The sequence below is a fragment of the Thermochaetoides thermophila genome, assembly GCF_000221225.1.
Source record: "Thermochaetoides thermophila DSM 1495 unplaced genomic scaffold scf7180000011812, whole genome shotgun sequence".
Lineage (NCBI taxonomy): Eukaryota > Fungi > Ascomycota > Sordariomycetes > Sordariales > Chaetomiaceae > Thermochaetoides > Thermochaetoides thermophila.
In genome coordinates, this window is record NW_006383028.1 from 742,308 (window position 1) to 758,063 (window position 15,756).

At 51.1% G+C, this 15,756-nt stretch overlaps 4 protein-coding genes across 4 annotated transcripts; 2 read left to right on the forward strand and 2 right to left on the reverse strand.

The window, feature by feature from the left end:
* Positions 1-2,068: 2,068 nt before the first annotated feature.
* Positions 2,069-3,240, reverse strand: CTHT_0009800 (putative calcium ion binding protein; the record flags this gene model as incomplete). The annotated part of the gene is made up of 4 exons (XM_006691440.1): positions 2,069-2,532; positions 2,588-2,957; positions 3,025-3,043; positions 3,200-3,240. 4 exons carry the CDS (start codon positions 3,238-3,240, stop codon positions 2,069-2,071), a joined length of 894 nt encoding a protein of 297 aa, XP_006691503.1.
* Positions 3,241-4,950: 1,710 nt separating this feature from the next.
* On the forward strand, positions 4,951-6,208 carry CTHT_0009810 (cation transport regulator-like protein; the record flags this gene model as incomplete). The annotated part of the gene is made up of 5 exons (XM_006691441.1): positions 4,951-5,009; positions 5,096-5,127; positions 5,298-5,347; positions 5,507-5,511; positions 5,587-6,208. 5 exons carry the CDS (start codon positions 4,951-4,953, stop codon positions 6,206-6,208), a joined length of 768 nt encoding a protein of 255 aa, XP_006691504.1.
* A 771-nt stretch (positions 6,209-6,979) lies between these two features.
* On the reverse strand, positions 6,980-7,886 carry CTHT_0009820 (uncharacterized protein; the record flags this gene model as incomplete). The annotated part of the gene is made up of 5 exons (XM_006691442.1): positions 6,980-7,074; positions 7,134-7,414; positions 7,502-7,608; positions 7,729-7,801; positions 7,867-7,886. The coding sequence occupies 5 exons, from the start codon at positions 7,884-7,886 to the stop codon at positions 6,980-6,982; spliced, it is 576 nt and encodes a 191-aa protein (XP_006691505.1).
* Positions 7,887-14,548: 6,662 nt separating this feature from the next.
* Positions 14,549-15,061, forward strand: CTHT_0009830 (uncharacterized protein; the record flags this gene model as incomplete). Its single annotated transcript, XM_006691443.1, has 2 exons — positions 14,549-14,828; positions 14,907-15,061. 2 exons carry the CDS (start codon positions 14,549-14,551, stop codon positions 15,059-15,061), a joined length of 435 nt encoding a protein of 144 aa, XP_006691506.1.
* Positions 15,062-15,756: the final 695 nt, after the last annotated feature.

A 15,756-nucleotide genomic window follows, 5' to 3' on the forward strand; every position in this document is an offset into this window, starting at 1 on the left:
ACAAGAAAAGTCTAGAAGAGCGGGAGCGCAGGTCGGTGGCAATGTGAATGCCCCCAGGGCCGCAGGCCGTCTGACGGTCTGGGCAGCCTAGGAAAAGGACCAGCAACCAATACAGCGGTAACTTCCAGCGACTGCCTGGCGACCGGCAAGTGCGAGTGGATGAGGATCTGCTCGAATGGGAGAGCGGGGAGAGAGCGGGGTGAGCTGCAAGTATGTTCCTGGTCAAGGGAACTGGTGACTCGGCGTCCATCTTGCGATGCCCAAGTTTGTCCCGCGCTCGTTAAACTAACACAACTCGCCGCCCAGCTGCTTGAAATCTGTCTTGTTCATCCATGGTTTCACTCAGGAAACAGCAGATACAGCAGCATACGGGTGCTCCGGCATCAATTGACCATTTGTACAAACTACGCGGCTTCCAGATCGCAAGACCCTTAGGGTCTGCAAGTACGTAACCCCAACACCGAGTTCCTAGCTTCTAGAGCTCGTGCCGCAGAGCAGCTCGAGCTTTTGTCTAATACAGTGTGCGCTGTACTGTGCCGAGCGGCGGGGGAAACGGGTTGCAGTTCCACAGCGTCATCATTGCTTGGAAGTGATAATGGCAGGCCGGACTCGCCGCCGGAGCAATCGACGGCTGCGGTAGGTGCGAAGGTTTCGCGAGTTACGCCTACGGATGACGCCCTCGGAGGTGAGCGCCGTCGATGCACGCGTATCAGGATCTGTTATGAACTTGTTCCTGGCTGCTGATGGGATTGTTGCTGTGCGCTCAGGTCGACTACATGACATGAGCGGCAGAAGACCAAGCGGCGCAGCAGCACCAGCGCCAGCAGGAGCAGGGACAGGTCGCCTTTCACAGCAAGGGAATGGCTTCTAAGCACAGGGCCATCACGATATCCGAAAGCCTGATCCGATGCCCCTGGCTGTCGAGTGGGCAAGCAGCTTGTAAATAGGCGCCATATGTCCGGAGCGCCAGTGACCTCTCCATGGAGCTGTTGGCCGAATGCTCAGCGAGAAGGGATGTAAAAAGACACGGATGGCTGGTCGTCCTGACTCGCTTCGACTCGGTTGAGGAAGGCGGATGGCGACTGATCCGGGACTCGGAGCGGTGGGGTCCTGTCCCTGCTTGCGCGGGAATGGCAAACGCCCATGTGATTGGACGTCATCGTCAGCTGGGGCAAGAGCTATCGGCATGGGCAGAAACGCAGTCACGACGGTTTGAAACAAGGTCTGGTTTGGCGGTTAAAATGTGTTGCTTGTGTGGAGAATTGACGCTTATGAAAATTTTGAGTTGACTTTTTCCGAACAGAAAACAATGCCTTGTGCTTTTTCTGTGCCCATTTCTCTTCTGTCAGATCCTACTTGCTTTCCCTTTGGTGTTGTTCCCCGCATTTTGGAAAGTGCCTGCAGCAAGGTGGGTCTAACCAAGAGTGGGGCCTTTAACGTGCTGTCGGGTGGCTTGGCCTTGTGGGGCTGCCACAAGGCGGAGCGGGCAGGCTTGGCATAGCCGGGTCCTAACCATGGTCTTCACCGAGACGGTATGGAGTTCGAGTGCCCGGTCTGGCCGACTCAGGCCGAAAACATGGGGGGCGGAGGAAGCCATCCCAAATTGAATAGCTTGTGGCAGAGTATTGTCACTAGAGTTGGGAAAGAGCCAGGATCTGTAGAGCAAACTCCGAATTTGAGAGTTAGCTGATCTCCTAAGCAATAAAGACGCATGGTTTGGTACAAGTAAGCTATCTATAGAGGGAGTCTAGAACAGATAGAAGGAACTCAAAAAGACTTGGAAAGCCTCTGAAGAAAGGGAGGTGATTGAATTTCAGGGTATCATATTGATATAGTATGAAGACCTGAGGTCCAGCGCATCTATCCACAGCATCAAGTCAAACCGTCAAAACACAGCGCAAGGAAAAACTGAAACCAAAGACTGGGAAAAGAGCTACAAATATGCCATGAACTCAAAGAAAATAGGTATTATGTTTCAAGTTCATTTGGATTGGACAAACCAAAAGAAATCATCGTCGCTCATGGTTCTCGACCAACTCCAAACCAAACTCCATTCCTATCAACCGTTTTACCGCAGCTGGCGCAGAATCTCAGTCAAAAAATCCTCAAAACTCAGTGTGATGTACCCATCACGGTCATCATCGTAGCGTTTAAACACATCAGTCATGCGCTTGAGGCTGATGCACGCTTGCACAAAGAGATCGAAGCTCATAACACCCTCGCCACGCTTGTCGTAGGTACGGAACAGCAACTCCGTAAAGCGGTCGCTGAGGCGGTAGCGGAAGGCGACGAGGGCGTTGCGGAACTCGTCCAGGCTAATGTTGCCAGAGCGGTCGACGTCGAAGCGGTCGAAGAGCGAGCGCCACGAGGCCAAGAAGGACCAGAGTCCACAGAACTCTTCGAAGCCAATCGTGCCACTGCGGTCGCTGTCGAACATGCGAATCATCATGCGCACCGTCTGTGGGTCGAACGCCGTCCAGTCGCCGTTGACCAGCGCCGCTGAGAGCTCGCGCTCAGAGAGCTGGCCCGTGCCTGTTCCCATTAGCTCATTTGCATTCTCAATGACTCGAACTGATCTGGAACTCACCATCTTTGTCCACAGCTCTAAAAAGAGGCAGCAACGTTGGATCAGCAGAGCTGCCGCGTTCTGTGGGGCTTGGCGGTGGGCGCGAGCTCGTCGGTGGCAGGTTCTGGGGATGCGGTCGCGTAGGGGCAGCCTGTGGTGGAGGACTCATTCCGTAGCGCTCACGATCCGGCGGTGCTGCTGCCATGCGGGGTGAAAGACGGCCTTGTTGGTAGTTCGGTGCGCCGTACAGATCGCTGAAGGTTTGGGCTCTATGCTCAAGAGGTCGAGGCGGCGGCGGCCGATTCTCGTATCGTGAAGGGCCCGGAGGGGGTTGTGGTGGGGGAGCGTGATGGTACTGGGAGGGGGCGGGGCCGGGGCCGGGCTCTTTTAACTGGAAGCAGGATGTTAAGTCTCCTGACTCGGGAGGTAGGATAATAAGTTGGTTGTTCGGGGCTTACTGTAGCTGGCTCCGCGAATCTAAAGGGGACAGTGTCAGCAACCCTGCAAGTTCTCCTGAGAGCAGCGGTTGTGCAGCGATGGCAGGGTGTTTTAGCGCAACAAGAGCGCTGCGCCTGCCGACAAACCGGGCCTCTCGCTCCGCGGCAGTTGTATCTAGGAAATTGTGTTTCTTACCTAGGCAGCTCGTCGGGGTTATAAGGTCTGTTATAAGCCATGTCTTCTGCTGTAAGTAGTTGTCGACTTGTTGCGACTGCGACAGGGAGGTGCTCCTGAGTGTGTCAGGTTTAGACTTTAAGGGGGACGTTGAAGGTCCCGCAGGATCAGGGACGGTTCCGAGAAGGGAGTATTTAAGCTCTTTGGGTGCGACGCCAGTCAACGCAAGTTAACGCCAGGCCACGCGCGCCAACAAGGCTCAGCCGCAAAATCTGACAGGACGACTCGTGGCGACCACCTTGGCAATCGCTGAAAGTGGAGAAGAAATGTCACCGCAATTCAGAACAGCCGCGCGAGAGTTGTAGTGAAGATTTGGGGAGAATCTTGTTATCGCTTGCCCGGGTCGCGTTTTGATGAGGGTGTGTCTGCCTGACAAGTCCAACTTGAACTCTAGGGGGACCCCAAGTGGGGTGACCTTGCTTGGCGCAATGGAGGGGTCTTCTCGGTGCACTGAAGACCCTGTGTCCAACGCTTCTTCTGGCTTTCACTTTCCCGCTGCGCTTGGTGTTACAACAAATGGGAACTGTCAGCAGCAGTCAGATGCTCGTCGCGTACGGGGGCAAGACGAACGTGTATGCTTCAAGCTTAAATCAAGTGCGACATTGGGGCTCAATGGTTTTGTGCATCAACTCCCAGGTTTGGTTTCCAGTTTTCTGGAGCTTTATGATGGCGGGGCTTCTCCGTATTTTAGGGGAAGCCTGACACCTCTTCGTAAAATACCATACCCGGGCAAGGTCCAGCAATAGAAAGACTTTAGTCAAATCAGCCAAGGTACCTAGCCTTGAGATTAATGTTTACGTCGCCTTGCATTGTGCTTACTGATCCTAACTTAGCAAGACACCGAGCAATAAAGCGATGATCGGTCAATTTGATAGGCTCTCGGTGTATTTTTCGAGCCTGCTTTGAATCCTGTGCGCGCATCCGTAAAATTGCACTGTTGTTGAGAAAGCCCCGCGCTGGCTCCACAACGGTTTGATGTCTCATCTCTCTCAAGTTTTTTCATCACAGCCCTCTCTAAAGTGAAGTTTTCCTGTTTTTAACTTTGCCATCGAAAGCGAGGCCTTGGTTTCGATTGTTCATGGGAATCGCTCAAGTGACACAACATGGTTACCGCTCAACGCCAAAACACGAGACACAGCAGGTCCTTAACAAAAAAATCCTGCCCATTCCTTTCTTCATGCAAAATGTGGCCGTGCAACACATAGCCTCAAGCATGCAGCATGTTTAGAGCATCCAGCTCTTTAGTGTACCCGGCGATCCGTTTAGCCTTCCTACGCAGCAGGGGAAACCTACAAGGCGACGTTGGAGATTGGACGATGAATAAGGCGATGGGCGGGCCGAAGCATGCTCCCGGTCGGCCCCACCCACGGCTCCACTATCGTGGATGTGTGATCGGGGTCCCGGGCTCGGAATGAGATTGGGTTTTCACCATCTCCTTTATATATTATATATACCATTGGACCGGGATCGCCTATTCGGTATACGGTGTACGGTGTACGGTGTACGGAGCACGGCTGCCAACATCGGGCTCAGCTCCCAACCTGGACGTCATATGCAGTGTTTGACTTGTCGCTCTTCGCTGTTCGCTTAAGTCTTAAGAGAGAAGATCAAACCCTTGGCCACGCTCAGCTTGTCAGTGCCACTAGATTGCAGCTTGCTTTCTTTCTAAGAGCTGCCCCATTTTTGCCCAGTTTAAGCCTTGACTCGTAGCAATGTCTGTCGACAACAACTTAGCAGACCAGGGCAGCGAGTTTTGGATATTCGGATATGGGTAAGCCTCAGTATCAACACACGCAAGTGTGTAAGAGTGTGCAAGGCTCTGGAAAAAATACATATGACTGACCTCAGGCTGTGTAGGAGTTTGATCTGGAAACCGCCACCGCATTTTGGTATGGATGACATTCACCCATGTTGACGTCTGAGCTCTGGATGCCTGGTCACGCCCGAGCACTTCCGGTTCCCGTATGGCAGGCTCAGCGGCAACTCCCTCAGCCCAACCCACTGGCGTGATCGCCTACCAGGGCGGGAACGTGGTGTCAGTGTGCTAACTGGGGCACAGATAGGAGGATTCCAGGCTGGGTCACCGGCTATGTCCGGAGATTTTGGCAGGTATGTTCGTGCATGTCAACATCAAACTCCTTTTTTCTTGCGCTCCCGTTCCTGCTGCGCCTCTATTCCTGGTATTTGGCCCGCCGAGTGACTCAGACTTCGATCCCAGTTCGCTATGCTTTACAATGTCTCAATACCGTTGACTAACCTATCATCTAGGCAAGGTAACTCAAAGTCAATTTGGGAGTGTTAGCAATCATCGATGCCTTAGATCTGCTAACCTTTTCCCTCTGCAACAGCCAAGACCACCGCGGCACCCCTGAAGCCCCCGGTCGCGTCGTCACCCTAATCGAACGCTCCTACTGGGAGAGCCTAACTGACCACCATGATAAACCCCCCGACAAAGTCTGGGGAGTTGCCTACCGCATTATCCCAGAACGGGTCGCTGAGGTAAAAGAGTATCTCGACATTCGCGAGATTAACGGATATACCATCCATTACACACCCTTCTACCCAGCCCCGGACGTCGACTCTGCCCAGCTGCCCAACGGGAGCCGGGAGCCATTCAAAACGCTGGTGTATATCGGTACCCCCGACAACGACCAGTTCGTTGGGCCGCAGGATCCCCAAGGGCTGGCAGAGCATATCTATCGGAGTGAAGGGCCTAGCGGGTTAAATAGGGACTATCTTTGGGGCTTGGAGCGTGCCCTGAATGAGTTGAGCCCGGAGAGCGGAGACGACCATGTCACGGATCTGGCAAACCGTGTGAGAGCGATTGCTGAGAAAGAAGGGAAGGCCGCTGAGGTGTTGGCTGGACTGGAGAAGGTGCTGGAGAAGGAGAGGAGACATCATGAGCAGCCACATTTGTTTAGAAAAGTTACTAGTGTGGACGAGGAAGAGGAAACGGAGAAGAAAGAATAGGTAGAATCCTGAGAGAAATAGAAGGTAGTGAGAAGCAAAAGATCTAGTATATATTGAAGTTTTTGAGAAAAAACTCTCGTGGATTCTCTATTCTCACATATGTGAACATCTTGTGTCCTACTGCACGACAGTTGTAGTGCATGAACTTCGCAGAATAACTCCATGCCTACCAATTTGGATCAAAAGCACCTGTGACCAAAGTATACCATTCTATTCCTCCAAGCTCATGCTCTTCCTCTGACCGAATATTTTTCCTACCTGTTGGTTTCCGGCCTGGAGAGTGCTAAGTGAAAGAAACGAAGTCAAAGTCGGACGCCATTTCTCCCCTTCCCCCCCACCCCGAAAAAAAGAGAGAAAAGAGAGAGAGAAAGGTGTAAGTAAATCCCAATCATGCTTATTGCAGCTATATCTTTCCAGATTCTCTTAAACTCGCGAGCCTTTTGTATCATCCAGACCACTGCAGAATCCCAAGCGGATCTCGGGTCCCAACATCCCCAGATCAACCTAACCCCTTTACTCAAGAGATGCCCAACTATACTGGTGTTCCCGTGGCATGTGGAGGGCGTTGCCACTTGCAAAAGGTATTTGATTTTAAAGGGTTATGGGTCATTCTGCGCCCCCCTCCTCCGCCCCCCCGCCCCCCATTTTCTTTCACAATTCCCTAAATAGCATCACCTTGCTGCTCCCGGCGGAAGACACATCCATGACATGGTCAATGTCACGAACGGTGGTCTAGTTCTCCCTATAACCCGAAGGGAGACCGACCTTGTATCAGTACCGGCCAGGACCGGCCGAAGGCTCCTGACTAGATGGCTGGCCCTGCTGGGTAGCGGGAGCGGGATACATGTACAGCTGAGTAGCCCAAGCTAAGTACTTGTCAGCACTCCATCGGAATTCTCCTTTTTTTTCTCCCTTCATTACATACCTTGCGCGGGAATAGGATACCCCGGCTGCACGTAACCGCGGGGATAGTTGGGGTAGATGCCAGTTGTCGCAGGCGGCATGCCATATGGGGTCGGCTGTGGCGCGCCATACGCGATGGGAGACATCGGTGAGCTGCTAATTACCGGCATCGGGATCGCGTAAGGGCTGCGGTTGGTATTGTTGAATGTCGCTGCGGCAGGGGACGTTGAGGCGCGTGCAGCAGTGCCGCCCTTCGGACCTGTGTCAGAGGCTTTATCGACACGGATCTGGCGGCCGTCGAATCTGATGTTGGGCGGAAAAGGTCAGTATGCAGGTATGTTTCCATTTATATAAGCATCTGGCATCTGTGTGGATGGGATGAGTGCTCACTCGACATTGTTCATCGCATCCATGGCCTTCTGGGCATCAGCCTCGTTGGTGTAGCGAACGAAACCGAAGCCTCTGCTGCGACCTGTGTCACGATCCTTGACGACAACCTGTTGATTGGTGTTTGTGAGTTATCCAGTCCGCGATGCTAACAATCCAGGAGACATAGCAAGATGTAGATCGCTCGAGCTATTGGGAATACTAAACACCAAAGGGGTTGAGTGACATACCGCTTCTTCCACAACACCAAACTCCTCAAACTTTTTCTTCAGTGTGGCATCCTCAGTGTGCCATGCGAGGCCACTGTTCCGGAATCAGCTCTAAACACCCCTAACCTGACATTGATGGAGATAGGGAAATATCCTTACCCAATGAATAGCTTTGACATTGTTGAAGAAGTTTTCTAGTCTGAAAAGACTTAAGTCACGCGCCAGTTAGCTTCTGTTGATGGGAGTTTGTGCTGTGGTAAAATATCCGGACCAGAAAGGGTTTGGTTTGAGGAAGGAACTCGGCTGGGTGAGAGGGATGCTTTGGTGTGGCTACCACGCTGTCACAGATGAGGAACTAGTCTCTAGCGAATCCAGGAGCACGAAACTTGGTTCGCCCAGGCGCAGGACGACAAGACTGGAAGAGGAGGATAACTGATTGTGATTGAGGAGACGGTGGGGGCGTTAACACAGCAGCTTTAAGTGGTACTGGTCAATACTGGTTAGTGGACAAGGCTTTCCTGAGCCTATGTTCCGATCACAATGGCTTCTTGGTGAATGAAGTATGATGATACAAGGGAGAACTAAAGCAGCCAGCGTCTTCCCTCAGTCAGCTTATATATGATAACGGAAAGGTTAGCATTCACACGGCCAGGTATGTACTAGACATGCCCACATGGCATGTTCTCGCGTAAAATTCACGGTGATCACGAGTGAGACAGCACCAGCGCGCCAGATCTTTGTCTAGACAGACAGCTTACTACCCACATGGCCATGGTTGTCTTTGCTAGTGGGTGCTCGTTTCAACGAGCATGATGCTGACAGCATGGCTGGGCCCAGACAAGTATCAAACAGGCCAAAGAAACCGCTCAACACCAGGGCAGTTAGCTTTTGCCTTGGAGCTCTCGCATGAATGGAACACTTCCACGCAAACATATAAAGAATCTGGAAAGTCTCGAGATTACTAGCCACATGCTCGCCCTTGGAAGTTCAGATCCCAGACCCCAATAGGGTAGGAGCCAAGTCTGATGAGTGCTCACGGATCAAGCCTGGGAGATCACCTCCAGGGGTTGCCCAGGTATTATAGGTCCGGAGATATAATACGTATACATGTAGCCAACTGCTGCTTCTATGGTAAGGCCAGAACTGCATCTGACAGTACATCTGCAAGCTTCTATTTTATGACAATAGTCTCAGAACATCTGTTACTTTTCCAAACGGAAGAGTACACCGCTGTTTCGATTCAGATTTTGCTCAAGTAGGCACGTCAGGGACTTGAGAGAATTGTCCACATATCCATGGCATTGGCCATGATTTTGCCTGTACTGGAAAATAAGCACAATAATTATGCTCCACCTTCTGCGACTTGCGTCAGTCCACAGGCAAGGGGAAGTATAGAGTTATGGTGTTCTAGTCCCACCCAACCTGTACCTCATACACTCGGCAATCCGATGCAGGAACCTACTGCTGATCAGGCTCAGATACTGACATTACAAGTACACCGAACTCATCGGGAAGCTGACCGGAAAGCACATGAAACTCGGAACATTGGTCGTTAACAGCTGAGTTTGGACCGGATGTTCGGGAGCCAAGTATTTGCCCTGGTAGAAAGTGTTGGTATGGGTAGTTGCACGAGAAGATCCTGGACAGAGGAGCTTCGTGGCATCGAATCTGCATAAATACAACAGGAATACTTTGACATTATATCTTAACTACAGTTGCATTCGGTCCCAAGACGGTTAGGTTGACTCCGGCGGATCTCAAGACCGTCAAAGAGTCAAGGAGGTACGATATTTCGAGCACAAAAGGCACTTATAATCTAGTCTGTGGCAGGATATCGCTTACACAGGATGAACTTGAAATGCGAACATACTTTGGTATGCTTTGGCAAAAGGTATGACTTCCCAGAAAGGAAATGTACAAGGGGTTTGAGACGCAAGGCGTTGCCTGAAGTCTCGAGGGTTGATAGCAAACTGGAAATACACATTCGAGAATGAGAACACGGATCGACAAGTATTTGAGTTTTGGCAAGAAGCGATCTCTGGAACTGTACGATTCCCTGACCCCTGTTGTCGATCATCCTTTAGCCGCGCTGTACCTGTCAAGACGGGAGGTAGCCGAGCGCGGGGACAAAGAGGTCTTTTCCGAGCTCCAGAGCTCAGAACTTCGGCTTCTTCCATCTCATAGTCATGCTTGGCAAAGCTACTATGCTGGTACTGATGAAAAATGTCAAAAGGCCGACTCTGTTCCCGGGTTGAAGCTGGCATGTTGATGTATGTTTCCCCGGATCGGCCGACAAGGCTCCGTGTTCCATGACACAACCTCATTAACATCTGAGCCATCAACAACCAGCAAGTTCAATGATCGGTTAGACGTTGGAGGGATAACCAAAGTTCTGAGGTATGTTGTCGCGAGTTTGGAACTGCATACAGTTAATGCTGATGATGTCAGGCTATCAACGGCGGGGTCCCACTCTAAAGTCTGTGGTCGTGCATCCCTGCCGCCGCAGCATGCATAGTTCGGATGGAAGAAGCGCACGGTCCATGAGTCTGAGGATCTCCTGTTCGTCTTGGGCATCCAACACGGGAAGCGAGCAGTGACAGCAGTCGCAGCCATTCTAGTGGCGACGATCTCATGCCCAACACCTTCGGCAGTCGGGAACTCTAAGAGGCAGCATATGCTCAGGAACCATTCGGTATAGACCGCTCCAACCTCGCAGGTAGTAAGGAGTCACTCGATGACGGAAGGTCTGACAATGCCGAGTCTCAATAAAGACAATTGACAGACTAAGGCCCGGAGAGGACAAACGCTTCGAGTCCCCAATCCCCTGGACAGGTGAAGGGAACATTCTCCCCATTGACATTCCACTCGCTTAGCCCTGTACCTGGAGGTATGGAGTGATATGAGGACTTGAAAAGGGAGATCGAACAGACAGTAACTTCCCGGGCTCACTTTAAATGATTTCCAGCCCAGCACTAGGAGAGCCTCTCGGAAAATAGCCCGGAGGTATTTAACTGCATCTTCTCGCATATCGTTGACTTCACCGGGGATGTCACAGGCCGGTTCGGCTGGGAAAGTTGGAAGACAGAGAAATAAGACCCAAGATAGTTCCAAATGGTGCATACATGGCCGGCGGTTGACAACCGAACGAGCAAGTGGGGGCCATGGAAATTCAGACATGAAGCAATGTGAGTACCAGGATGAAGGGCTCCAGCGGAGCGTTCTGAGAGAGGGAGTCGAGATGCCAAATGATGATGTGCAGACGGGGAATGACATAAGCGTCCGGTCCCTGATTGTCTTAGTTTACGGAACCCTAGAACGGACCGGCTGACGAAAGGGTTTGTTATTGAAATCGAATCAAACTGAGAGTTGATGCTGGTGACTAATGTCGTGATTGCAGTTGAGGGTTGATCTAGACTGGTAAGCTTGCTCGGGCCGTTCCAGGCCGAATTGCCCGGCTCTCGGAGAGACATGGAACTTTGAAGAGCCACTCGCAGTGGGCTTTCCTCCACTCGTATGCATGTGTGCAAGTCAGCAGTTTGCTCTGTCGTCGTGCAGATGAACCTAGGGTTGGTCAAGTGGCAACGGAGCGTGCCTTCCAGGATCAGTCCTCGAGCCCTTTGACAGTCACATCTCGGTGATCTCGTGCGTTTCTGGCATTAGTTGCCATCTTGTTGTTAAACGATCACTCACGATACACCAGTGTCATTGCGCTCAATGGGCGCCGTTGCTTCAGTTGTTTGGTTGGCCTCTGATAAGTTTTGCAGTGCTTCTTTCGCGACTGGCTGTCCATGATTGACGACAACGCCACGTCCATATCGAGAGTTTCTCTCTATTTTTCTCTACGTTTCCTGGGAACAAACTCCCTCCATTCGGTTGTTCAAGTCACCAAACTAACTCGCATATCTTAGTTTCTCGATGTAACACGAAGACACAGATATGCTTCGCTCGAAGGTGACATACACCCAATCTTGGTTGCAGAGGACAGGACGTGCTGCTCATCCAGACCGTCCGGGAGACACTTTGGACAACGACTATTCGAGTGAGAGGGTGCGCTCTCCGGTTCAGTTAGAGGAAAAGAACAAGAAAAGACGGAGATCGCCGTCTTATCCAGAAAGTGTCGTCCAGTCGGAGACGAGACCTTTGAGGAAAGAGAAGTTTCGGTTCGAGAAGAGAGCACGTTACAAGACCCATGAGGATAAGTATGAATATAAGCTGCCAGTCAGCCGCAAACCTGCCCGGGTTCAAGAGATCGGAGAGAAGAAGCGCACGAAGAATAGTGCAAAGGGGCAAAGAGTCCAAGAGCAGAGGTAAAACTGAGGTTAGCAAACGAAAAGTGCACCCATTTCCGAAACATTCTGGCTAGTGTGAGAACTAGCCACATCATCAAGACTTGGAGAACACTCCGGCGTATATGGTTAGGCGAAGTAAGATGCTGTTCTTTCCACAATGGTTACAAGTTTCTAACGAGACGAAATGCAGCAAGCGAGTTGGCATCTAAGCCCTACCATATTACCGAAGCCTTGACGCGTGGAAGATCGGACCCACAACACTCAAAACCGAGGAGCAAGAGCCAGAAGGAAGATAAAGAATTAGAAGAGATCTCTGCGTTCTTCTCACGAAGGCGGTCCAGCAATCGTTATGGTTCAGAAACACAAACCCGTCATCAATCCCACGACGCTCAGCCTCGGTCAATGCCTTATGACAACCAGACGCAAAGGTGTGCTTCATCACACGGTTCTCGGCTATCTTACGGAGACAAGCATGATGGCATCGAGCGTGAAATAGAGACCTCTTGGGTACTCAAGTCTGATGCCGACCGCAAGCAATCTGATTCACCACCCTAATCTCCGTTTCCACCGCAGCAGTAGTAGCGGAAGCCCGTTCCCTTTACGCTCACTTTCACGTTCCTACCTCCCTCTTGACGAAGATTCGCGATCGTGTCTTTCGAAGAGGTCAAATTCCAAGCTGAGAGATGTTGCCGCGTCCCTTGAATTATCCTGCTCTAACAATAATGTCAATCCTGATACGGATTTCCGAAGAACTCAACCCATGGCGATCACGAAGAATGAATGCAGAGACGTCGGCATGCAAACTGATCTTGACGAGGAACCACAAGTCCAACCACCTTTACATACCTCAGGGTCGTTGAAGTATCCTTTCTGAAACCCTGTACTGCCAAGAGGCGAAGGACACAGGCCAGGACGGACCCAGACAACGAGCACGCAACCTGAGCCACATCTCGCCCCCGCTTTGCAACTCTTACGAAGTCAAACAGAGGGCGAAGACCGATATGAAATCTATGGCCTTCCGCAGTTCGGCACAATTGAGTATGGGGAAGTAGAAGTGCAAGACTTGATGTCTAGGGAGACAGTACCATTTGATTACGTCGATCACAGGAGAGGCTCAAGTGGCCTTGCACAGTCGAGGAATAACTTCCTACCAAGTGTCTGTCATTCAGATCAGCTGTCGTTCGTCGGAAATGCAACAACCGGAACTAACAATAACTTCCTGCTCCCTCCCGCGGTGTTAAGACGCCGTGCAACTTTCAACAGCCACGACTTTGGTTTCTGTCGGGATAATTCTGAGGCTATACTAACGAACGACCCCGCCATTGAGAGCCTGGAAAAATTCATTCACAGAATAGAAGAGGAAGCTTCGATTAAGCTAGCTCAGGCTGAAGAAACTTGGCAAGCCTCTACAACGACCAAAAAAACGACGTATTCTCAGGCATGGAAAGAGCATGGTTTGAGCCAAACGCATAGCCAGGCAAATCTGAACCTAAAGGGAGGTACGTTGCCGAGAAGAGAGATGTTAGTGGGTATCAACCAGGCTCAACCAGAACAGGAGGGTAGGAACTTGAGTGTCTCGAGAGATCAGGTAGCTTCGCTCAGTTCCATCGGGGGATACCCTCAGCATCACACAGGGACACAATGGAGTCTGATAGACATGTGTAGCCTAACAGATTCCGGATGATTGTAGGAGGGAGATCATTATATGTAATATAGGAGGCAGGGTAGTTGTGATGACTCTCGTTGGGGCAACCAGGGGATATGCAAAATTAGCTGTATACTAGCTCATGCTTTTTATATATATTTTACGAATATCCTGTAATTCTGACAGGTTTATGCAATCCTTAAGCAAATGAAACTTTTAGGAACCTTAAATGATTGAAGTTGGTCTTTGAGGTTGGTTTAAAAAGTGACTGGTAGAAGTTTTGGGAGACGAGGTTCAAGGGGGGATTTTGCTCCTTTGACAGTCAGCTGATGCCAACTGGCACTCAGCTCCATTTCATAAATTACACATTACACAGCCCGTAAGATACACATGACAGTTCTCGAGTGGGGCTCTCACCACGTATCAGGCGCAACCGCAGCTCAGGCCAGCTTCACTATCGCAGCGGCAGGACCCTGACGCAAGCACCTCATCCCACTGTCCATCTCCAGTGCAGCTCTCACCACCAACGCCCATCAAGCAGCAAGCACGACAACGACAAGGCCCTTCTGCCCGTTCGCGATATGGAACAGGCACAGCCCGCGCCGGGCGCCCTAAGTTGGCGCCTGAGCTCACATCCCATTACGCTTTTGACGTTCCTGGCCTTCCGGGTCTGTATGTATATGTCCCCTCCCTTCTGCGATTAGGTGTACCGGCGCGCCCGTCAACAGTGATTTTATGGGATGGTTTGGACAATTCTGACGATATGCTATAGCCAGTTTACTTGTATACCTCTTTGGAATGCTTTTCACACAGAACCTGTACGCCTCTCTTGTCCCATCCTATCCGATCTACAAACGTGAACTCCTAGAGCTGACCCTGTCTTCCTCCCTCTTCTTCGTGAAGCGTCATGATCTTCATAATTACGATCCTTCTCCTTGCCGCAGACTTTTACTACCTCAAGAATATTGCTGGGCGCCGGCTGGTCGGCCTGCGCTGGTGGAACGAAGTCGACCCGGCGACGGGGGACTCGCATTGGGTGTTTGAGAGCGCCGAGCCCGGCACCAAGGTAGTCAACCCGACAGACAGCCGGTTCTTCTGGCTGGCCATCTACGTGCAGCCACTGTTTTGGGTTGCGCTCGCGATATTGGCGTTGGTTAGGCTGATGTTCATTTGGCTTCCGCTTGTTGGTGGGTTTATATCTTGTTCCTGTCTTGGGGGTGGTTGCCTAGAATGGGGGGGATGACTGACTGTGTTATGTATGCTAGCGATCGCCCTTGTCTTGACCATCACCAACAGCCTTGCCTTCTCGCGGTGCGACAAGTTCAGCCAGGCCTCGAACCTTGCAGGCAGCGCGTTTGGCTCTTCAGGTCTTGCGGGAAACATTGCGAGCAGAATGGTGGGCAGAATCTTTGGGAGGTGAGCACGCTTTGTACCATTTATATGGTCGATGGGCTGATATGGGATCAAAATGGGATGGGCACGGTGTTTCGTAGTTTTCCTTGTCGTAATTATGTTTTTAATTATCAACATGGCTAAAAGGGGCTCTTGGTGATAACCCAGAGTCCGCCGGAAGTGCTGTGAATGTCTGTTGTGAGGCTGGGAAGGGCTTACGGATACCTCGAGGCCTTGTCGGTGGCCATAACGGTGTTATTTGCCCAAGCCAGACATTGGCGGAGGCATGAGTCAAATCAAAGATATCATCGGTGTTTAAAGTAAGGGTTATCAAACTGCCAGCTAGCTTGAGGTTGGTAAGATGAACCATCGGAAACCGCCATATACATCATCCGGATTTTTAACATATACACGGCCTTGAAATATGTTCTTGTGCAATCTCCTCATCTCTCTCGTTTTGCCAGACAGCTACAGGAGAACAGTGCATTTTCCTCAAGGAAAACGCAGCGTAAAACCATCTGCAAAGAGCATCAAAGCGAGTGACGCATCCTAGCAAACCCTCTCTCTGCTCAACCACGCAAATGCCAATGCAAATCTTAATGCCATGGTCGCATCCCAACGCATAAGAGAATGAAGAGACGAGCCAACTCAGAGATAACTCAGTACCCCATAAATTCGGAGACAATCCTGATTATTTCCATATCAAAATAACCATCTCAAAAT